Genomic DNA, 23,869 nt, shown 5'->3' with positions numbered 1-23,869 from the left:
CCTGGGAGACGTATAAACCCCGAACAGGACTTTTCCTGGCTCTCTCTGGGACGCTCTGCTACATATCCTCCCCCCTTGTTTCAACCCCAGGGTTGGAACACCTGTGGCCCAACAGGAGTGAACACGGGACAGGACATCTACATTCCTCATCTCAACACCTGGCCTGTGTTTTACAGAGAAGTAATCCTGTGGAGCCAAAAAACACCGGTTCACCTGTCTATTAGTCTCCTTCTTTTGGGCCATCCATTTCAGGGGAGCATGGTCAGATATTAACTCAAACTGGCCCCCTAACAAATAGTACCTGAGCGCGTCCACGGCCCACTTTATGGCTAAACATTCCTTTTCAATGACTGCATACTTTTTCTCATGGTCATTGAGCTGTCTGCTTAGGTACACCACAGGGAGTTCTTCCCCATTGTGTACCTGCGATAGTACTGACCCGATACAAACATCAGATGCATCTGTCTGAACCGAAAAATCTTTGGAGAAATCGGGGGAGTACAGTACTGGCTGTGCACGAAGAGCCTTCTTCAGACTTGGAAAGATTCCTCTGCTACTAAGGACCATTTCACCGTTACAGTCTTTCCCTTTCATAAGGTCTGTCAGTGGGGCAGCTATAGTTGCAAAATTTGGGATAAATCTTCTATAATACCCTGCAATGCCAAGAAAGGCCCTGACCTGCTTCTTGTTTGCAGGACGTGGCCACTCCTGGATGGCTTCTATTTTACACACTTGAGGTTTTATGACAGCACGGCCAATAGTGTAGCCCAAATACTTGGCTTCCTCTAGACCAGGGGTCTCAAACTGGCGGCCCTCCAGCAGTTGCAGAACTACAAGTCCCATGACGCATTGTGAGGCTCACAGTTACAAGCATGACTCCCACAGGCAGAGGCATGATGGGACTTGTAGTTACGCTGGAGGGACCCCTGCTCTAGACCAATGGCACATTTTTTGGATTTGCTGTAAAACCTTCTTTGAAGAGGGAATTCAGGACAGCCTGGACATGGGGCAAGTAAGACTCCCAGTCAGTGCTATGTACCACTATGTCCTCTAGATAGGCTGCTGAATATCGTCTGTGGGGTCTTAGGGTCCTGTCCATGGCCCTCTGAAATGTCGCGGGGACATTTTGCAACCCAAAAGGCATTTTTTATATTGAAAGGAACCCTCTGCGGTCACAAATGCAGTCTTTAGTGCTACCAGTCAGGGGTATTTGCCAGTAACCTTTTGTCAAGTCCAAAGTAGTCAGATAGTGAGCCTTGCCATGTCGGTCTATACGTTTGTCTACTCTGGGCATTGGGTATGTGTCAAACTTTGTCACTGCATTAAAGAGGAAGTAAACCCTTCCAAACAACTTGGACCTATAGGTAAGCCTAGATTAAGGCTTACCTGTAGGTCCAAGCAATATCTCCTAAACCTATATGGTTTAGGAGATATTTGCCCGAAAATGGGCACTGCTGTCTACGGCGCATGCGCCGTAGACAGCGGCGCGCAGGCGCACTAAATGCGGCAAATCCAAGAATGGATTTGCCAAATTTGTCGACTCCCGTGCGCATGCGCGGGAGTGACGTCATCGCGGCTTCGCCGTATGACAGCGGCGGAGCTGCGAGGCGCGACTCCCGTGCGCATGCGCGGGAGTGACGTCATCGCGGTTGCGCCGCTGTGATTCGTCGGAGCTGCGAGACGCCACAAGCAACATGGATGCGGCGGACTACAGGGGACAGCGGCGACTTCGCTGGCTCCTGTGTCAGGTAAGTGACACATAATGAGCTACTATGCGATGCATAGTAGTCCATTATGCTTTACCTTTGCAGGGGAAAAAAGAGGAAGTAAACCCATCAGGGTTTACTTCCTCTTTAAGCTTCCTGAAGTCCTTACAGAACCTCCAAGTGCCATCTGGTTTTGGGACTAACATGATGGGGTTAGACAAGTCACTATTGGATTCCTCAATGACATCTAGCTCCAACATTCTTTTAACTTCATCGCTTATGTCCTTTCTCCACGCTTCAGGAATTTGGTACGGTTTGAGCTTGACACGGACCCCAGGTTCAGTAACAATATCAAGCTGAACTGCTGAAGTCGTGGCAGGTAACGCTGAAAATTTCTCTCTATTCCTTATCAGGAACTCTCTAGGTTCCTGTTTTTGGGAATATGACAGGGTGTCTGGAATTGTGACCTCAGGGATCATAGGGGACTTAGTACCCTTAGGCGTTACCGGGAGGGACCTCGCAGTTACGTCAGTCTACCCTTCCAGGGCTTTAACAGGTTTATGTGGTAAATCTGTTCGGGCTTCCTTTTTCCTGGTTCGTACACCTTGTAATTGACCTCCCCAACTCTTCTTACTTCAAAGGGACCCTGCCACTTAGCCAGGAGCTTACTCTCAACAGTGCCAAATAACACCAGGACCCTGTCACCAGGTGACAAAACACAGAGTTGGGCCCCCCTGTTGCATATCCTCTGTTGGGCTGCTTGGGACTGCAGTAAGTGTTCTTTTACCATCGGCATAATTGCTGCAATCCTGTCCTGCATTTGAGCGATATGCTCAATGATGCTTTTATGGGGTGTCTGCTCCCCCTCCCAAGTTTCTTTGGCTATGTCTAAGAGTCCCCGAGGGTGTCTCCCATAAAGCAACTCAAATGGAGAGTACCCCGTAGAGGACTGGGGAACCTCCCTGATGGCAAACATCAAGTATGGTATCAGGAAGTCCCAGTTTTTACCATCCTTGTCAACAACCTTTTTTAACATGCTCTTTAATGTCTTACTGAAGCGTTCCACCAAGCCATCTATTTGAGGATGGTACACTGATGTTCGCAACAGCGTCACCTTAAATAACTTGCACAGCTCCCTAGTTATTCTTGACATAAATGGGGTGCCCTGGTCTGTAAGGACTTCTTTAGGGATGCCAACATGACTGAACACCATAAACAGCTCTTTGGCAATGTTTTTAGCAGACGCGGTGCGTAAGGGAACTGCCTTGGGGTAACGTGTAGCATAATCCATGATTTAGGGCCGAAACAACTAATCGACAACTAATCGATTATGAAATTAATTGATTACTATTTTCATAATCGATTAATCGGCCACTAACATAATGGGGTTAAAAAAAAAATAGCCCTTTATAGTACATAAAGAGCAAATCGCTACTGTAAATATTAATTTCACTGTCCCATAGTAAAAAATTAACCCCTTACAGTAGCGATTATTTTCTCTTTTTGTACTAATTTTATTTATTTTAACCCCATTATGTTACTAAACATCTCGGGCCTGGGTCACACCTCTGTGTTTTTTGGTGCTTTTTGCAGAAACATACTACAGTTAATTTACATGGTTTCCTATGGGACACGTTCACGTCCATGATTTTTTCAGCTGCTGCGTATTTGGAAAAGGCAAGGACTTTTTTTTAACGCAAAACGGTCCTATTTGGTTTCTTTGCTTCAATATACTTCAATGGAGAAGCTGCAGAAAAGCATGTAATAATGCGTTTTTGTGGCAATTTGTGTTTTTTAATCTGCCCAACAACAAATTGGCCAAAAAAATTTTTTTAAAATGCAAATCGCAGAAAAATCCTTTTTTCTTTTCTTTTTTTTTTAAGGTTATTAACCGATTAATCGAAACAATAATCGGCCAACTAATCGATTATGAAAATAATCGTTAGTTGCAGCCCTACCATGATTACAAGGATATGCTGATGACCCCGGGCAGACTTGGGAAGTGGACCCACAAGGTCCATGGCAATCCTCTCAAAGAGCACTTCAATAATTGGCAAGGGCACTAAAGGACTTCGGAAGTGGGGTAGTGGGGCTGACATCTGACACACAGGACAGGATTGACAATAATTCTCAATATCTTTCTGGATTCCGGGCCAGTAAAACCTGCACAACACCCTTTTTAGTCGTTTTTCTCAACCCATAAATGGCCTCCTAGCAAGTGCCCATGGGCAAGTTCCAACACCAACTATCTGTATGGCTTAGGGACCACCATCTGTTCAACCACTTCACCATTCTTTTTACATGCATGATACAGTAAATCCTCACTGCTGCTGAAATAAGGAAAACAGGGCCTGTCCCCTGATTCAACAGGTACATCGTTAATCACTTTTACATTTTCCCAGGGCCTGGTAAGGGTAGGGTCTTTTAACTGCTCAATACCAAAATTTTCCTTGTGCATATTAAGGTCAGAAAACTCCAACATAGGCTCAGATTCAGCAGACTGCTGTCCAGCTCTACTGGTTGTGGGGACTTCCTCAGGCTCCTCCAGCTCTCCTGCCATAACTGAGAAAACCCGAGGAGCCCTGAGAGGAGTCCCCTGAACCCACATGGTCAGTAGTGGCCAGGAGTTCTGGCTCTGCGACTGAGTCAGCTACTGCGACCGGGTTGGGACGATCCCACGGTTCCCAAAACTTTGGGAAGTCCCTACCAATGATGGCCTCGTGCACCAAGTGGGGCACAAGTCCGACTGGATGGGTCACTGTACCTAAAGCCAGTTTTAAACTGAACAGTGGCTATGAGATACTCCCGGGTATCCCCATGTACACAGATCACAGCAACTTTTTTAGCATAAAAATTCAGTTTCAACCATCTCAGCTGTAACTAAAGTCACTAGACTTCCAGAGTCCAGCAAGGCTTATTATTAACAGTCATTTGGCACATGTATTTTCCCATATTTGGCACTGCAGCGCATGAAACAGCCGCTAACATAGACTGCCTTCTAATAGATAGATCACAATGCATTGGTTCATCTGTCAATGGACCCTTTGCTACAACATGTTCTTGGCAACAAAAACACCCAACATTTTCCCAGTTTGGTTTGCTGACAAGCAGTGGCTTCCCTTGTTTGGGACGCCAAACTTCAGTCCTGGCACCAAAAATTCTTCCCCCTATTTCCTTGCCATGCTTAGCACCCACTTCCCCTGGAACAGTCTTACTGGTTGCCTGGGGAGACCATGGCTTTGGGTGGAAAGTCCGTGCGGCTGTAGGGGTGGTGACCAGGCTCTCTGCAGCAAAGTACCTTTCAACGAGTTCCACCAGGTTGTCTGCCGATTTGGGGTCTCCTTGACTCACCCACTTCTGCAGGGGAATTTGGCAGTGACCTCAGGAACCGGTCCATGACCACACGCTCCACTATTTGTGGCCCAGACAAGGACTCCGGCTGTAGCCATTTCCTCACCAGGTGAATTAGGTTGAGCATCTGCGATCTTGGGGGGCCTCTCGTCTTGGAAGAACCAGCTGTGGACTCGCTGTACTTGAACTGCCAAGGTGACACCAAGTCGCTCCAGAAATTCCCGATTGACCTTTTCATAGTCTCCCGCTTCTGCTGACTCCAAATCATAGTAGGCCTTCTATGATTTTCCAGAGAGCAAGGGGGCGACCAGTCCTGCCCATGGGATTTTAGGCCAACCTTCCCTCTCAGCAGTCCGTTCAAACGTTAGCAGAAGGGCCTCTGGATCATCATCTGCAGTCATCTTAGAAAGAAAGTGATCCACATGGATGGCTGAGGGCTTGTTTCCAACATCATCAACTTTAGTAGGTGACCACTGTGCTAGCATCTCCACAACCTCAGTCAAGGTTTTCCTATCCTCTTTTGCATCAGTGGCTAGCTGTTCCAACAGCCTCTGCGATTGCTCCTGTACCACACCAATCTGTTGGCACAGCGCCTTGGTTTGCTCCTGTGCGATAGCGTTGGCTTGCTGTTTTGCAGTGTTTGCTTGCTGCTGTGCAGCGTTGGATAACACCAATTGTTTTTGGATTTCCTTCATGTTTAGTCACTCTAGGTACTGGCCTTTTAAAGCAGAAGTCCGCGTTTTTTTTTTTTTTTTTTTTTTTTTTTTTTTTTTTAAAGCCAGCAGCTACAAATACTGCAGCTGCTGACTTTTAAAATAATGACACTTACCCGCCCAGCGCGCCCGCGATGTCGGCACCCGAAGCCGATCTCTCGATCGTCTCTCGGGTGCTGCCGCCGCCATCTTGGGTATGGGAGTCAGGAAGTGGAGCCTTGCGGCTTCATTTCCCGGTTCCCTACTGCGCATGCGCGAGTCGCTCTGCGCAATAAGGATGGTCCCCGCTGTCTCTGGGATCCGTGTGTTTCCCAGCAGGCAGCGGGGGACCTTCGGAAAGGGGTGTAGATTCCGCGGAAAGGGGCGTAGCTTCTGCAGAATCTACGCCGGAAGTGGGTGCAGATACCTGTACTGTACAGGTATCTGCACACCCTCCACCCTGAAAGGTGCCAATTGTGGCGCCGGAGGGGGGGAGGGTTCCAATGAGCGGAAGCTCAATTTAAGGGTGGACCTCTGCTTTAAGTGGTAATTTACTACAGCTGCCCGCATTCTCCACCATATGTAACCTGGGGGACAATTATCAGATACAAAATTTTCCTGGGATAAGCAGGCTTTCAGGCACAGATACCAGAACAAGTAAAGTAGTGAGAAAGCGTAAAGTGTTTAACCCTTTCCTGCCGAGCGTACGCAGATATGCGTACTCGGCTTCCGGGGGGTATACCGGGATGATGCCCGCACCTGCAGGCATCATCCCGGTACCGTTTTTTGCAGCAGGCGATTGGCTATCCAGGCATAACAACCGATGCGGCTAAAAGCCGCTCGGCTGTTATGCCGAAGGAGCGGCAGGGGACGTCCCCCCCCTCCCGCCGCCTCTCGCCGCTGTTACCGGTGCTCCCGCTCGATCGGGAGCACCGATTAGTGATCCGACGCCTCCGGCTGCTGGGGAGGAACTGGAACGAAGACGTAATCGGCTTCGTTCCAGTCTCCTCATCGTAAACACGGAAGCGACGTCATGACGTCACTTCCCGTTTACTCGGCTGCCAATGGCGCCGGTTTAAAAAAAATATCCGGTATTCAGAATCGCTGTTTTCGGCGATCTGAATACATTGAAGTGTAAAGGAGGGGTGGGGGGTCTTTTAGACCCCCGATCCCTCCATAAAGAGGACCTGTCACCACCTATTACTGTCACAAGGGATGTTTACATTCCTTGTGACAGCAATAAAAGTGATCAATTTTTTTATTTTTTTTTTAAACAATTTAGTCATTTAAAAAAAAAAAAAAAAAAATAAAACATTTTTTTTTAAAGCGCCCGCTGTCCCCGCGAGCTCGCGAAGCAAAGAAAACGCATACGGAAATCGCGCCCGCGTATGTAAACGGTGTTCAAATCACACATGTGAGGTATCGCCGCGATCGTCAGAGCGAGAGCAATAATTCTAGCACTAGACCTCCTCTGTAACGCTAACCTGGTAACCGTAAAAAAAATTTTAAGCGTCGCCTATTGAGATTTTTAGGTACCGTACTTTGTCGTCAATCTACAAGTGCGCGCAATTATAAAGTGTGACATGTTTGGTATCTATTTATTCGGCGTAACATTATCTTTCACATTACACAAAAAAATTGGGCTAATTTTACTGTTTTGTTTTTTTTTTATTCATGAAAGTGTCCCTTTTCCCAAAAAGTTGCGTTTAAAACACCACTGCGCAAATACCGTGTGACATAAAATATTGCAACAATCGCCGTTTTATTCTCTAGAGTCTCTGCTAAAAAAAAAAATATATATATATATATATATAATGTTTGGGGGTTCCAAGTAATTTTCTAGCAAAAAATATGTATTTTAACTTGTAAACACCAAATTCCAAAAATAGGCTTAGTCATGAAAGGGTTAATGGTGATATTTACAAGTCCATAGAGGTGTGCTGTACAGTGTTCAAAATAAAACAAACAGAAACAAAATAGCCAAACAAAAACCTAGCCGTGTCTCCGCTCTAACTATATACATTGCAGGCCCTAACTACCAGGCTGAGCAAGCCTACTGCTTGTCAGTTTCCACATAAACTGCTTCACAGCTTTTTACCAACCTTTGTGCTCTCACAGACCAGCATTGTCTGTGTTTCCCAGGCAGAGAGCAAAGGCTGTCTGCTCAGGTGGGCTTAAATTAGGAAGAGGACCAAGCCTGAACTGGACCATGGATCAGAGATCCCTGAACGTATATGAGAGGAGCCTGGGCGATGTATAAACCCCCAACAGGACTTTTCCTGGCTCTCTCTGGGACACTCTGCTACACCTCATATGGGACTCCAAAGGTCCTGGGACACAGTGGGCAGACATAGAATGGGGAATGTGCCAGCACTGCTGTGTGACAACTTTTAAAGTAGATTCAGAGGAAAAAAATAAATAAGCTAATTCATGTACAGTTAGTAACATTATTTGTATCTGTTTTATGGGGCAAAAAAACATTTCAACGACACTTTAAGTATAAAAAGGGGGGAAAACTCAATAAGCAAAGATTACCTTCGGTGAAAATTATATTTTACAATGTTTAGGAAGTCTCTCCACTACATGTGTGATCTCTTTGGATAAGATGAAACCTATGCATCTATTTATATTTTCTCATACCTCTCACCCAGGATTCACAATTTTTTTTTTTTCTAAATTAATACAATTTTAAATCTTGAATACACATTGTGTGAATTTTGTATGGAAACATTTATATATAAGCCAGCCATAGATGATTTGAATCTCCCTGCTTAACCTGGCTGAGATTCGATCCATCTATGGGCAGGCTGATTGTACTAAAGTCGATCCATCTATAGCATGTCAGATTTCTAGAATGTGATTATTGCCAGTGGCTGTAGCCACTAACAATATTCATTGTGTCCTTCTGGCAGCGATGGCTCCCCGCACCCCTCCAGCGGCAGAACACATTAGCTCCGTGAGAGGATTCCCCCATCAATACAGACTCTGTTGATGGGGGAACCAAGCTTAAAGGGGTTGTCGAGGTTCGTTTCCCCTTTTATTTTTTTTTATAACAAACATGTTATACTTAACACCTGTGCAAGGATTTTGCACAGAGTGGCCCTGATCCTCCTCTTCTGGGGTCCCCCAGCGGCGCTCCTGGTTCTTCCTTGCATCGAAGAGCCAGGAGTGCCGCTGGGTGACCCCAGAGGAGGAGGAGCAGGGCCACTCTCCAAGGGGGCACCCATGAGAGCGTGCTCCTGAGTCTTGCTCCTGAGTCTTGCTGCTGCATCCATTGACACAGTCAGTAGGACTCAGCCACTCCCCTCGGCTCCTGTGCCACTGGATTTGATTGACAACAGAGGAAGCCAATTGCTGCTATCAATTTATCCAATGAGGACCCAAGACAGCAGCTGGAGCTGCTGGGCTCATTCTCGTCGCTGGAAAGATCGAGTTCAGGTAAGTAAAAGGGGGGCTCTGGGGGGCTGTTGCACTACAGAAGGTTTTTTACCTTAATTCAAAGAATGCATTAAGGTGAAAAACATTGAGAGTTTACAACTCCTTTAACCCATGGTTGCAGGAAAGAATATCATATCAATCTATGGCCTGTCTAAGAGTAAGGTAAGTTGATTGGACTTTCTGACAATATTGCTTTTATCTGTTGCCTGCAGATAGCCCCTTAAAGAGGAAGTAAACCCCGCCAAAAAAATTCTAATTTTCAAATGTTTGGATATTTATTAACATCAGCAATCATAATATCTATAAATAATCCAAAAACGAGCGTTATAAATACCTTTTTTAGAAGTTTTTTATTACACTATCTTCCGGGTATCGCCCGCGCCATTGTTAGTGCTGATTTTAGAAGCTTTTGCCGACGTCATTTCCGCCCTTAGTTGGTGTCCCTCACGAAACCTCGCACATGCGCCATAGCGTCATAACCAAGCCTCGATCTCGATTGCCGTTACTACGGCAACAGCATTTCATCACATGAAATGCCGATCAAGGCAGAAAATTTGGTTTTCTATTTTCTCTGCTCTGATTCACTCCCCTGCGTGACGTCTTGTTCAGTCACAAGGGGGAGTATCAGAAAGAGCAGAATATCTACATCGCGAGACTTCTCCTCTGTGCCAGTCAGAGGAGAATCTCACTTACATTACAATGCAGGCAAGCCGAAAAAACACACGCGGCAAAGGATACATGCCACATTTGAAAGTCCATACTGCGCAATCGCGCATGACGTCATGGACCATAAAAAGGCGATTTTTATCAAAACTAAACAAGTAAGTGCACTTTCTTAGGCAGCGATCAGCTGCCTGTGTTAAGTAGTATCTGACAAGCTAAACATGTATCTGAGGGTTTACTTCCTCTTTAACCACTTGCCTATTGGGTACTTTTACCCCCTTTTTGTCCAGGCTAATTTTCAGCTTTCAGCGATGTCGTACTTTGCGTGGTCAATTGAATTCACAAACAAAATTTGTATCTATTTTTTTTTTTTTTCCACACAAAAATAGAGCTTTCTTTTGATGGTATTTAATCACTGATGAGGCTGCACTTATAGGCAGCACAGACAGGTGGCACCCATGGGTACTGATAGATGGCACTGATTGGCAGCACTGGTGGGTGCAGTTGGGACTACACTGATAATCAGGACACTGATTATCATTGTATATGTCCCTTTTAGAGAAGCCAGCTCTGTTCTCCACTCCTCATGCTGACAGGAGTGCCAATAACCAGCTATTGTTGGACACAGCTGATCACATGGTAAAGAGCTGCTGATTGACTCTTTACCTCAATTTGTGATCACAGAGCACACCGCCCGCGCCCAGCAGCACTGCGATGTGCAGCGGACATGATCACTGGATCATAGGACGTTCCAGAACTAGCCAGCTGCGCTGTAGCCGTCTTTTAGGTATAGCGCAGTTGGCAAGTGGTTAAAGCTGGCCATAGATGGTTCAAATCTCAGCCAGTTCAGCAAGTACCGCAGAGATTTGATCCATCTATTGGCAGGCCGATTATACCCAAGTTGATCGATTTGATCAACTTGGGTACAGCCAGCCTGTTGGATTTTTAATGCGCTTATTGCCAGCGGCTATAGCCACTAGTAGTAATCACAAAAAATGGGAGGGTAAATATCTGCGTCTTATGGAGCGAATACTGAACAGGCCTCCCCGGTCACCGCCATGTTACAATACTGGGCCGGCTGTCTCCCGCGAGTGCAGGGTGATCCTCCCGCTGAGCCTGTCGCTCAGCCACAGACAGAAGACAGAACAGCCGGAGCCGGTTGAATAGACAGCCGTGACGGCCACCCGGGCTGTTCTGTCTTTTATCTGAGTGACAGCCGGATGTGATTATGTCCTCACCAGGGAATGCCAGTCTGTGCGAGGTGGATGACTGTAACAAAGTCCCACCTCCTAGATAGATGGAACACTGATTCAATGATACATCAAATCAGTGTGACATGTATCATGGGTGCCAGGATATTCAAATCCATGACGTGACAGAGCTCTGTGTGGTAAGGTTGCATTTCATTGGCACAGGTCAGGCTACAATTCATTGGCACAGGTCGGGCTGCATTTCATGGGCACTGGTAAATAATTTAGTACACCATTTGGTTCAGAATATTTTTTATTTTTTTTCTTGTTTTCTTCCTCTAAAACCTAGATGCGTCTTATGGTCAGGTGCGTCTTATAAAGCGAAAAATACGCTAATCTATGGCGTAAAACGCCCCAGTGTGAAAGGGGTCTAAGGGTTATGGCCCGTACACACGATCTGAAAATTGGATGAAAAACACCGCTTTCAAATAGATCATACTATAATCTGATCAATAGTACAGAGCTTTTGAGAGCCGATCACGACAGTTCATCCGATATTATCAGATTGGAGAAGCACAAAAAATATTCTCGTACGATGCCAGTTTGTACGATTTTAGTTTAATCAGCACAGTTGACATTTGAAAATACAATACAAATACACTACAACACATTACATCACTTCAGATTTTTTTTTTTATATTCTGTCGTACAAGAATTTTTGTAACTTTTAGGAAACTCTTCATTTTCTATATACAACTAGCATGCAAAGAAAAATGGACGATCAGTTTTTTTTTTTTTGTGTACAGGGTTTTAAAGTGGTTGTAAAGCCACTATGTTATGTTCATACCATATACTCTGTTAGATAACAAAATGTGCCCCAGTGTATATGCTTTATAAAAAAAAAAAATGGAGATTTCTACCTTATTTCAGAGCTTCTCTCCTCTCACGGGCTGACAACTACAGCGGGAGGGGCCGAGAACTCCCGCTGACGTCAGACAAGAGGAGGAGGGAGGCGAGCAGTCATGTGAGTGCTGGGAGGTGCTCTGAAATAGTGTAGAAATTGGCATATTTTTCTCGAATCGCCTTTCAGGACAACCCCGGAGAGAGTGTAGTTCCACCTTCTTCTCAGGAAACATATGCCCACTTTAAAAACTCCCTCTCTTCCACCATGGATTCAGTTATTGTGTTTCCTCCATGGTGGAAGCATGTGCCTGGAACCAGGGAAGCTACACTCTCTCCGGGGGAGAGCAGGCTTACCGGTGGCGTTGTTTCTTTTTGTGGCCTCCCAGCAGCTCCTCCAGGGGTGAGGGTGTCCTGGTGCTCCCGGTCCTGCCATCTCAGGGGAGCGAGGACCCTCAGAGGGCCGGCGTCGTGAGCCTGGAGGCCGCTGGTTAGCACAGGGAGGGCTCTGTTGCTGGAGGGGGTCGCTACAGGTCAGCGGCATATCCCCGTTCTCGGATCCAGGTCCCGGCGAGAGCGTAGTTTCTGGCGATTAAGGGCGTTCTGAGGGGGCAGGGCGCTGTGGTTCCAAGCGCCTAGAACGCAGGGACTAGGGGGCAGGTCAGGTGACTGGTGGTTCTGCTTCCGGCCAGCGGTGATGACGCGGCGGCTGGGAAATTCAAAAAGAATAGCGGAAATCTGAACAAACTGAGCTGTCCTACTCGGTGGAATGGACAAGGGCAAGACATGGCGGATGCAGGCACCCCCAGCACTGATCCAGGTAGGTGAGGTGCAGTGGCGCTTTCTTGCTACCCTAATGGGCTTTTCTTTGGGTTTTTGTATGTTCCTCCCTATTGGGGGGCCTGTCGCTGCAGGGTCAGAGGTGACGTCTCTCAGACCCTGCAGCATGGTTCAGGGGTCTTGGTGGTGGCCTGTTGGTGGTGGGTCTCTGCACTGGCTTGGTGGTGATTTGTTTAGTTAATCACTTAGTGAGTTAAACTGTATGTCATTTCAGGAAAAATCACTAGGAAAGTCTAAACCAAGCCAGAGGAAATGCCCTTCTTGCAAGAACCCCCTTAGAGACTCATGGCAGAAGGTGATGTGCAGAGTTTGTATCAAGGAGTTGGTGGAGGAGGAAACGTCCCAACAGTATAAGGAATTATTTTCCTCGGTCAAAGAGCTGACAAACAGACTGATTTCGGTCTAGTCCATCCTGATACAAAACCCATCCGGGCAGGCTGAGCCTCAGAACCTACCGCCTAGTTCCAAGGCATCTTCTTCTAGACCAGTAGAGACCAAGGACTCTGGCGATGAAGGGGGAAGTACTCTTGTCTCCCTCAGGGACTCTGAAGAAGATAGCAGGGCCTCTTGGTACAAGCTGTCACTAGAGGAGGTAGATGACATTTTAAGGGCAATCTACACGACTCTGGAAATTCAGGAGGAAAAAGTACAGCTGTCGGTCCACAACAAGATGTACCAGGGGATGGACGAAACAAGATGTAGAGTTTTTTCAGTCCACGGGGTCCTCTCGGATTCAGTTAAAAAAGAATGGAAGGACCCAGAAAGAGCCCCTTTTTTCTCCAAATCCCTCAGGAGGAGGTTTCCCTTTGAGGACAAGGACTCTGAGGTATGGAACAAGAGGCCTCGAGTTGATGCAGCCTTTTCGCAGGTCTCTAGACGAACGGACTTGGCTTTCGAGGATATGGGAATCTTAAAAGATCCGATGGACAAAAAAGCTGACTGGCCTGGGATGCAGCGTCAGTTTGTCTGAAACTGGCCATGGCCACTACAGTGGTGGCCAGGAACCTGGAATGCTGGGTGGAGAAATTAAAAAGTCATTTAGAAGCGGGTACGTCTCACAAAGATCTCTTGGAATCTTTCCCTCTAATCTTGAATTCAGTCAAGTATATGGTGGACGCATCAGCAGAGTCTGTTAAGCTAGCTGCCAGGTCTTCGGCTCTAGTAAATTCAGCCAGGAGGGCAATCTGGCTGAAAACATGGTCGGGGGACACAGCCTCTATGGTCAAGCTTTGTAGCTTGTCCTTTTCAGGAGATCTTCTCTTTGGACCCGACCTAGAGTCAGTTCTTGACAGGACAGCTGACAAGAAAAAGGCCTTTCCGGCTAAGAAAAAGCAAACCATAAAGAAAAATTTTTGTGCTCTTCAACAGTCCCATAAGAGACCAGGACCGGAAGAGCCAGTGGGGCTCCCAGAGGGGTAGAGGTAGGGGCGGAGTTCTCTTTAGATCTCCCCCAGATCAGGCCTCTAAAAGTAAGTGACAATCTCTCGTGGGGGGGGGGGGGGGGGCTGTCAGCTTTTCACGAACAGTGGGACTCAGTATCTCCAAGTCTGTTACGTGAAAAGCGTTATCGCTCAAGGGTATAGGCTGGAGTTCTCAGAACCACCCCCGAGCAGGTTCTATGTAACGGCCCTACCAAGGGACCAGGAGAAGGCCTCTGCAATGATGTTCCTATTGCAGGAACTGATACAGCAAGAGGTCTTGATCCAAGTTCCAGAAAGTCAGCAAGGCAGGGGTTTCTACTCCCATATTTTTCTGGTGAGGAAACCTTCAGGGAAGTACCGTTTGATCTTGAACCTAAAAGTTCTGAACAGGTCAATACGGTACAAACATTTCAGGATGGATACAATTTTTTCCATCACCGTTATTGACCCCGGATTGTTTCATGGCATCCCTGGATTTAAGGGATGCCTATCTCCATGTACCCATTCATTAGGCGTCCCAGCAGTTTTTGTGCCTGCCAGTGGATCTAGGTAGGTCGGTATGGCACCTCCAATTCAGGGCTCTGCCATTCAGACTCTCGTCCTCCCCCAGAGTCTTTACAAAGATTATGGCGGAGGCTTTGGAGCCCCTGAATCTAAAGGGGATTTCAGTCATCCCTTATTTGGACGACCTTTTATTTTTTGCGGACTCCAGGGAGCAGGTCTTAGTGAATCTTCAGGCGTCCCAGTTTCACCTCAAAAGTGTGGGGTGGCTTCTGAACCTGGAGAAGTAAAATCTGGTTCCCTCACAGGAGATGAGGTTTTGGGTTATTCCATCGACTCTGTTCTCCAGAAAGTGTTCTTGCCGCTAGAAAAGCAGGAAAAGATACAGTTAGCAGTAAAGCAAGTACAGAGCAACCAGTGTCGGTCAGGTCAGCCATGGCAGTTCTGGGCCTGCTTATGGCAGCAATCCCGGCCATTCAGTGGGCCAGGTTACATTCCAGACCCCTTCAGAGGAACATTTTGTTCAACTGGTCCCATCAAGATCCCCTAGAGAAACAGATAAGGATCTCTACAAAGACAAAAAGGGCTCTCTGGTGGTGGAGAGGCCAGCAAACCTGTCAAAGGGTCTGTTGTGGGGTTTTCCCATGGACAAGCGTCTGATGACAGATGCAAGCGCCTGGGGCTGGGGGGCTCACCTGGAAGGTCAAATGTCTCAGGGGGTCTGGTCCAAGGGGGAAGCTCAAGGACCTTCCAACTGGAGAGAGCTGAAGGCGATCTTTCTGGGTTTGATTGGCCTTTCAGCAGGTATTGAGGGGTCATCACGTTCAGGTGTTGTCAGACAACACAACCGCGGTAACCTATATAATGAAGCAGGGGGGAACCAGGAACAGAGGTCTGATGGAGTTGACCAATCTCTTGTTGGCCTGGACAGAGCAGAATACGGCTTCACTGTCGGCAGTGCATCTGAAAGGTTCTCAGAACTTATTGGCAGATCTCCTAAGCTGGCGGAAGTTGATAGAAGCGGAGTGGAGTCTGAATCAGGAGGTTTTCCTGATGATTTCCGAGGCTTGGGGGTTTACCCAAATAGACCTTTTTGCCGGTCAGTAAAATTCAAATGTAAGCCAATTCTTTTCTCTTCACCGAGGGGACGAATTGGTAGGGCTTGATGCATTCGCCCACCCTTTGCACTACCAGCTGTGCTACGCTTTTTCCCCTTCTCTCTGATTCCACTGGTTCTGAGAAAATTCAGAGAGGAAAAGACGGATCTAATTCTAGTCACTCCATTTTGGCCAAAAAGACCTTGGTTCGCGGTGCTTCGGAATCTAGCCACGAAACCCCCATGGAAGCTACCGGTCAGAAAAGACTTGTTATCTCAAGGGGCAGTAAACCATCCAGAGGTGGAGTTTCTGTAGCTAACCGCCTGGTTTCTGAGGAGGACCTATTGAAAGCAAAGGGACTCTCGGACAAGGTAAAAACCCTGCTATCCAGCAGGAAAGCAATCACACAGGAGATTAAGAAATTTAACTCCTGGTGTGTGTCCAGAGACCTCAAAGTCAAGAGCACGGTGTCCATTCTGGAGTTTCTTCATGAAGGAATGGAGAAGGGTCTAGCAGCCAGTACCCTGAAGACTCGTGTGGCGACCTTATCAGTTTTCTTTGAAAAGACGTTGTCGAAAGAAACTTTAATTTCTAGATTTTTTAGGGCTCTCGCTCGAAGTAGACCAGTAGCCCTTAGAGACTTTCGAAGTTGGGATTTGTCTACTGTTTTGCAGGGTCTCTTGGGAGCTCAGTTTGAACCCTTACGAGAAGCTTCGTTACAGAAGGGGGTTCTTAAAACGATTTTTCTAGTAGCCATCCCCTCGGCTAGGAGGATCAGCGAGCTGCAAGCCTTGGCGGTTACGGAACCTTTCTTAAAGGTATTTGCGGACAGAGTGGTTCTTCAGACAGACCCAGCATTTCTACCTAAAGTATCCTCAGCCTTTCATAGGACTCAGGAAATAGTGTTGCCTACCTTTTCTGCAACCCCAGCTAATGCAGGGGAAGAGGCTTTCCACACATTAGACGTGAGATTTTGCAATTTCTAAAGATGACCAAGGAGTTTAGAAGATCAAACACCCTGTTCGTGGTCTTTTCGGGACCACGCAAGGGAGAGAAAGCTTCAAAAAGTATGCTGGGCTGCCACTTGGTCCAGTTATTCGACGTTTCTTCGTCCCTACCGACTAGATCTACTGTCTGCGGCAGATCAGGCCTTAGGCAGGAAGGTACTGCAGGCAGTAGTCCCACCCTAGGGTAAGTTTCTCGGTTATCCTCTCTGGGGTTGTACTGAAAGGCGATTCGAGAAAGACTTAGTTAGACTTACCGGTGATGGTATTTCTAAGAGCCTTTCAGGACAACCGTTACTTCCCTCCCTAGGTTAATCTTAGTACTAATATTAAGTTTCTATCATGGTTGTGTGGTTTTCTGTGCTTTTGTTTTACAGTGTCGGAAGGTCACAATAACTGAATCCATGGTGGAAGAGGGGGAGTTTTTAAAGTGGGCATGTGTTTTTCCTGAGAAGGTGGAGCTACACTCTCTCCGGGGTTGTCCTGAAAGGCTCTTAGAAATACCGTCACCGGTAAGTCTAACTAAGTCTTTTATAAAGCATATTAAGTGGGGCACATGGTATCGAACAAAGGGTATGGTATGAACATACCATAGCTAAAATAAATAGTTAAAGGGGTTGTAAACCCTTGTGGTTTTTTTTCACCTTGATGCATCCTATGCATTAAGGTGAAAAAACACCTGGCAGTCACCGGCCTCTCAGCCGCCCTGTTTTACTTGCCTAAGATCTGGAATTTCACTTGGCGGAGCCACGCTCTTCCTTTGCCCGGGGTTCTTGCCTCTTGATTGGATAGATTGATAGCAGAGCAGCCATTGGCTCTCGCTGCTGTCAATGAAATCTAATGATGCAGGTGCCGGGGGCTGGGCCCAGTCCGGCATTCGTGTCTATGGACGCAAAAGCTGGACTCGGGAGCATGCCCGCAAGGTAACCCCCCTGGGAGAGCGCTTCTCCTAGGGGGTTATCTGATAAGAGGAGCCGCGAGAGACACCAATGGACCCTCGAGGCCGCTCTGTGCAAAACAAACTGCACAGTGGAGGTAAATATAACATAACCTGTTTTGTAAAGGTTTGCGTTTGTTTATTTAAAAATAAAAAAATCACTTTAATTCTGCGCTGTGGTAAAAAAAAAGGTATGACTGCTGCCTACTCCCAAAGACTCCACTAGGTGGAGTTAATAAAAATGTGTATAGGAAAGGGAGGGGGGCTGTAAATAGGTGCTGCCAAACTATGGTAAGTGATTGTGTTACCAAAATGGTGTTGTGTCTTTAAGTAACAGACAAACAGTGTTACATGCTCAGTATAAATGATCCTCAATATATACTCCTAAAATAAATACACCAATAACATGTAACCTTATTTAAAAAAGTGCTAGTGCTACCCTGCAGGGTACATCTTTCCAGGGAGTGTGGAACCAAGATGGGAGCGTGTGTGGAATTTACTCAACTAGCACTTTGGAAGTTACTATACAAAGAAACAACAGTGAACTGTGACGATATAGATATATATGGAGAGAGATGGATAGATACAGAGTTCACTCTGGTCTGCAGGGACTGAAATATTGTTATGGACACTTTTTCCACTAGCACTTTTTTTTAAATAAGGTTACATGTTGTTGGTGTATTTATTTTAGGAGTATACAGTATCTCACAAAAGTGAGTACACCCCTCATATTTTATTTGTTCATGTGACAACAAGAAATTACACTTTGCTACAATGTAAGTTATTGAGTGTACTGCTTGTGTAACAGTGTAAATTTGCTGCCCCCTCACTCAACACACAGCCATTCGTGTCTAAACTGCTGGCAACAAAAGTGAGTAAGCCCCTAAGTGAAAATTGGGCCCAATAAGCTATTTTCCCTCCCCGGTGTCGTGACTCGTTAGTGTTACATGTTATCAGGTGTGAATGGGGAGCAGGTGTGATTAAATTTGGTGTTATCACTCTCACTCGCTCATTCTGGTCACTGGAAGTTCAACATGGCAAAGAAATCCGGATCTGAAAAATAGAATTGTTGCTCTACATCAACATGGCCTGGGCTATAAGAACATTGCCAATACCCTGAAACAGCTGCCGCACAGTGGCCAAGACCATACAATGGTTTAAGAGGACAGGTTTCACTCAGAACAGGCCTCGCCATGGTCGACCAAAAGTTGAGTGCATGTACTTAGCGTCATAGCCAGAGGTTGTCTTTGGGAAAGAGAGATAGGAGTGCTGCCAGCATTGCTGCAGAGGTTGGTGGTGGAGGAGGGCAAGGTCTCTAACACCCACCAGCTCCGTGATGTTGTCATGGAGGAGTGGAAGAGGACTCCAGTGGCAAATTGTGAAGCTGTGGTGAACTCCATGCCCAAGAGGGTTAAGGCAATGCTGAAAGATAATGGTGGCTACACAAAATATTGACACATTGGGCCCAATTTGGACATTTTCACTTAGGGGTGTACTCATTTTTGTTGCCAGTGGTTTAGACATTAATGGCTGTGTGTTATTTTGAGGAGACAGCAAATTTACACTGTTATACAAGCTGTAAACTCACGACTTTACATTGTAGCAAAGTGTAATTTCTTCAGTGTTGCCACACGAAAAGATATATTAACATTTTTACAAAAATTTGAGGGGTGAGATACTGTATGTGGAGGATCATTTATATTGAGCTTGTATATGATTTAACATATTTATGTTTGTTACTTAAAGACACCATTTTGGTAACACAATCGCTTACCATGGTTTGGCAACGCCGATTTGCCCCCCCCCCCCCCCCCCGACCCACACATTTACTTTAAGGTAAAAATGATTACGCTTTCCGACAATATTGTTTTCACTTGTCTGGAGATATTTCCAGTTTAGGTTTCTGATCAATATCTGATCCAGTCAGACTGGAAAAGAGTGGTCTGTGATAAAAAGTAATATATGCTATTTACCTTTTGTGGAGATGTGTGAAAAGTCACACCCCTACAAAGAAGCAAAGAGATTAATGGGGGAAAAAAATGTGTTTGCTTGTTTTAAAAATCTAGAATGCAAAAGGCATATTTAGGGAAAAATGATTAATTTACATTAACAGTTTGGTTTTGATCCTCAGGCTCATGGAAGACCAGAAGAAACACTGGGTTGAAGAGTTGTTTGCACCACGTTTCACTGCACAAGATTTGTTCTATGAGACTTTTGAACCAGATCTTCTGCTGTCAGAAAAGTTGGCCAAGGAAAGAGCCAAGACAGTAAAAGGGATCTACCAGGCTGCACTTGGTGAACTTCAAGAAGATGAAAAACAGAAACGAAAAGATAAATTATCTAAACTGATCATTCGAGATTACGAGTCTTCTGCCCAGAAAACACCTGCAACAGCCCAAAATACCACCTGTACATCCTGTCAAAAATTAAACGGCAGTTCTGCTACCACTGTAGGTGATGCCAATAACGGATGTATCTGGAGTGAACATGAAATAAACCTTTTAAGAAATGAAATGAGTAAAAATCAAAGCGAGGGAACTCGGCTAAAGCTTCAGCTTGAAGCTTGCAAGCTTGAGCTGTCTGAACTAAATGCCAAACAAAAGAAGACAGAACAGGAGTTAGAGGCTGCCAGAGCTGAGCTGGCTGCATCAAAACGGTACACTGAATGTAAAAGGGTTTTTCTAAAGCAGATGCAGAAAGATGGCGTGAAAAAAGATGCAGAAATTCAGTTTTTGAAAAAAGATTTGCAAGATAGAGCTGGATTGCTACAGAACCTTACAAGTAGTTTACATAAAGCCAGAAAGGAGATGCAGGATCTGCAGCTGCAAAATAATGACGTGGAGTATGAATTAAAGACTTTAAGACAGCAGCAAGGACTGCAAAATATATTTGCTATGGAGAACATGAAACTGCAGTTTAGTAGGAAAGTAAATAATTTACGCCAGGAAATAGAATCTGTTAAAGCAGAAAGAGAAAAACAAAGGCTTCACTTTGCTATAGATGGTTTGCCTTAAAGTGAACCCTTCTGTAAATTCCATACTCAATCCCCAGCCTGTACTAGGCCCTTTCTGGCACCTATACTTGCCTTTACCACTATATTCCCATTGCCACCCCCTTCTTATACTTGACTAGTATTGTCAACAGTTGCATACAAAAGCTTAGTTTACACTTGGCTGAGGGGCTGTAAAAACATGCAGTCAAGTAACGTTTTTACATCCCCCAACTACACCCCTAAGCTGCACAGGTAACCAAAGGTAGACACATGCAGCAGCAAAAATGATCCATGCTGTCACATTCCAACACGGCCCTTTCCAGTGATTGGGGCTGCATAAAAACTGCATGCAGTGCAAGCGCTTGCGGCACAGTGGTGCATGCTTGTAGGGTTAAAACGGGCAGTGACAAGGCGATGTAAAGCATCATCATCACCTGTCAAATGGCCTCTGAAAAGGGATCCATGTCCATCAATGCAAGTGTAAACAAGCACGCAAAGGCATGCCCATTTCCCCTCCTGTGACTATGCTGGGGTCTGGTGATTGGTTACTCAGAGTCGTCCTACATCGTGGGAAGGTGGATGACATTTCATACGGTTCTTTCCACTTGGTACCATGACTTCTACAGAGTGCCAATAAAGATAAATAATAAGTACAAAGTGAAAAGAATATATATATATTTTTTTTTTTTTCCACTGTGTCCATAAGTTTACTATGAACATTATGTAGCAATGAGTGCTGAAGTTCCACTTTAGCATATAACATGTACCTCCTGCAGTCTTTATTTTATACAATGTTTTGGATAGTTTATCAGGATATTTGGATATTTTTACTCCTTTGTTTAACCACTTCAGCCCTGGACCATTTTGCTGGTCAAAGACCAGACCACTTTTTGCGATTCGGCACTGCGTCGCTTTAACTGACAATTGCGCAGTCATGCGACGTGGCTCTCAAACAAAATTGACGTCTTTTTTTTTTTTTTTTTTTTTTTCCACAAATAGAGCTTTCTTTTGGTGGTATTTGATCACCCCTGCGTTTTTTATTTTTTGCGCTATAAACAAAAATAAAGCGACAATTTTGAAAAAAAACACATTATTTTTTACTTTTGTTATAATAACTATCCCCCAAAAATATATTAAAAAAAACAAAATTTTTTTCGCTCAGTTTAGGCCGATACATATTCTTCTACATATTTTTGGTAAAAGAAATCGCAATAAGCGATTATTGATTTGTTTGTGCAAAAGTTATAGCGTTTACAAAATAGGGGGTAGTTTTATGGCATTTTTATTAATATTATTATTTTTTTACTAGTAATGGCGGCGATCAGCGATTTTTTTTTATTTTATTTTTTTATTGTGATTGCGACATTATGGCAGACACATCGGACATTTTTGACGCATTTTTGGGACCATTGTCATTTATACAGCAATCGCTGCTATATAAATGCAGTGAATCCTGTGTAAATGACATTGGCAGTGAAGGGGTTAACCAGTGGGTGGCAGTGTAGGGGTTAAGTGTTCCTAGGGGTGTGTTACTAACTGTTGGGGGCTGGGCTTTAATTTAGTGAACACTGATCACTGCTCCAATCACATGGAGCAGAGATCAGCGTCACTAGTTGCTAGGCAGAATGGGGAGATGCTGTTTACAACGGCATTTCCTCGTTCAGCCGCCCCGTGAGACGATCAGGGGTATGCCCGCGGCGATCGAGTCCGCGGGACCCATGACCGGACTCACGGGGGTCCCGACCAGCACGCGAGAGTGCCGTGGACGGCACGTGAGCGATGGCAGGGCGGCAAATTTAAAGGGACGTACAGGTATGCCCATTTGCCTGCCCGTGCCATTCTGCCGATGTACATCAGGGTGCGCTGGTCGGGAACCAGTTAAAGCTGAACTCCAGGCAAACAACTAAATATACGGATGAAATGCAAACAAGTGAGCTGTCTTTTTGCAAAAGTAGTTTTATTTCTGTCCATCCAGCTCTGAGATTCACATAGTCATGTCAGACGGCACACAAGCTGGATGACGTCACTTTCTTTATTACAGTTATAGACTGTGTAATGAATACATTGGTGTCCTCGCCACAACCCCCTTGCCTGTTGTTTGGACATTGAAAGAGTAGCAACAAACTGAGATCATCTCTCAGCTCTTTTCTCCTATCGGTATATTCGCTGTCAGTATAGTCTCATGTAAAATACCCAATTGGCTCCCATTCGTGAACTCAAAATGTGTTTTAGCTGTTTTATAGGTTACATCTAGAAATGGCTAATTGTTCCTAAGCAGTTATCTGAAACATCTACCCCTTTTCTTGAATTACACCTGAAAATCGCATTGCATTGTGCTTACATCCTACTGTTTTGTGGTTTTATGATAGCTGTAGTGAGGGAAAAAAATATCTGGTCCCCTGCTGATTTTGTAAGTTTGCCCAATGACAAACGATCAGTCTATAATTTTAATGGTAAGTTTATTTTAACAGTGAGAGACAAAATAACAAAAAGATCCAGAAAAGTGGGCAAACGTACGAAATCAGCAGGGGATCAAATACTTTTTTTCCCTCACTGTAGATTGTGCTGGTCTCATGAGATCTGGTGATGTCCACAGCTTCCAGAGTCCTATTTACCACTTAAGATTATACACATATACTGTATGCCGCATAACCACTTATATACCACCCACCGCATATATACTGCGGCAGGGTGGCTCTATTGCATGAAAAATACCTGTACGTTGAGATTTAAAGTGATAATGTCCAACGAATGTATTGCTATTAATCAGCTTTGTAAACTACCTCAGAATTTTATGTGTTTGAATTAATTTGTTTTTGTTAATAAATACTTACTTAATTTTAAGAATACTCTGAGTCTATGCTTAAGCACCGTGAAAATCCCAATTTGCCTTTGTACCTTCAAAATATACCTGTATGTTGTTTCATGCAATAGATACTAGGGTTGCACCGATACCAATACTAGTGTTGGTATCAGTGCCGATACCGAGCATTTGCATGAGTACCTGTACTTGTGCAAATGCTCCAGTGCTTGAGTACTTGGGCAGCCTCAGGGATGATCGGTGCAGTGGTGGGGGCAGTTATAAGCACCGATCTCCCTGCATAGCTTTTCTGACAGCCTATTCTCCTCCTCTCACT

The 23,869-nt window shown here is 45.3% G+C and overlaps 1 protein-coding gene across 2 annotated transcripts in view; it reads left to right on the top strand.

Annotated features, from left to right (window-relative positions):
- CCDC160 (coiled-coil domain containing 160) overlaps positions 1 to 23,581 on the top strand; it is a 40,908-nt gene extending 17,327 nt beyond the window's left edge. The window contains exons 2-3 of one of the 2 annotated variants that reach the window (XM_077492997.1): positions 17,181 to 17,315; positions 19,872 to 23,581. In XM_077492997.1, the coding sequence (XP_077349123.1) occupies positions 19,876 to 20,754 (879 nt within the window). In that variant the 5' untranslated portion in view covers positions 17,181 to 17,315; positions 19,872 to 19,875 and the 3' untranslated portion in view covers positions 20,755 to 23,581. The remainder of the gene's footprint in view (positions 1 to 17,180; positions 17,316 to 19,871) is intronic. The other variant, XM_077492922.1, reaches the window with a different exon arrangement.
- Positions 23,582 to 23,869: the final 288 nt, after the last annotated feature.

The sequence above is a fragment of the Lithobates pipiens genome, unplaced genomic scaffold, assembly GCF_037356315.1.
Source record: "Lithobates pipiens isolate NorthernLeopardFrog02 unplaced genomic scaffold, aLitPip1_a1.2 Scaffold_1, whole genome shotgun sequence".
In the NCBI taxonomy this organism is placed as follows: domain Eukaryota; kingdom Metazoa; phylum Chordata; class Amphibia; order Anura; family Ranidae; genus Lithobates; species Lithobates pipiens.
The sequence above is the reverse complement of the archived record's forward strand: the minus strand, read 5'-3'. Positions and strand labels throughout refer to the sequence as shown.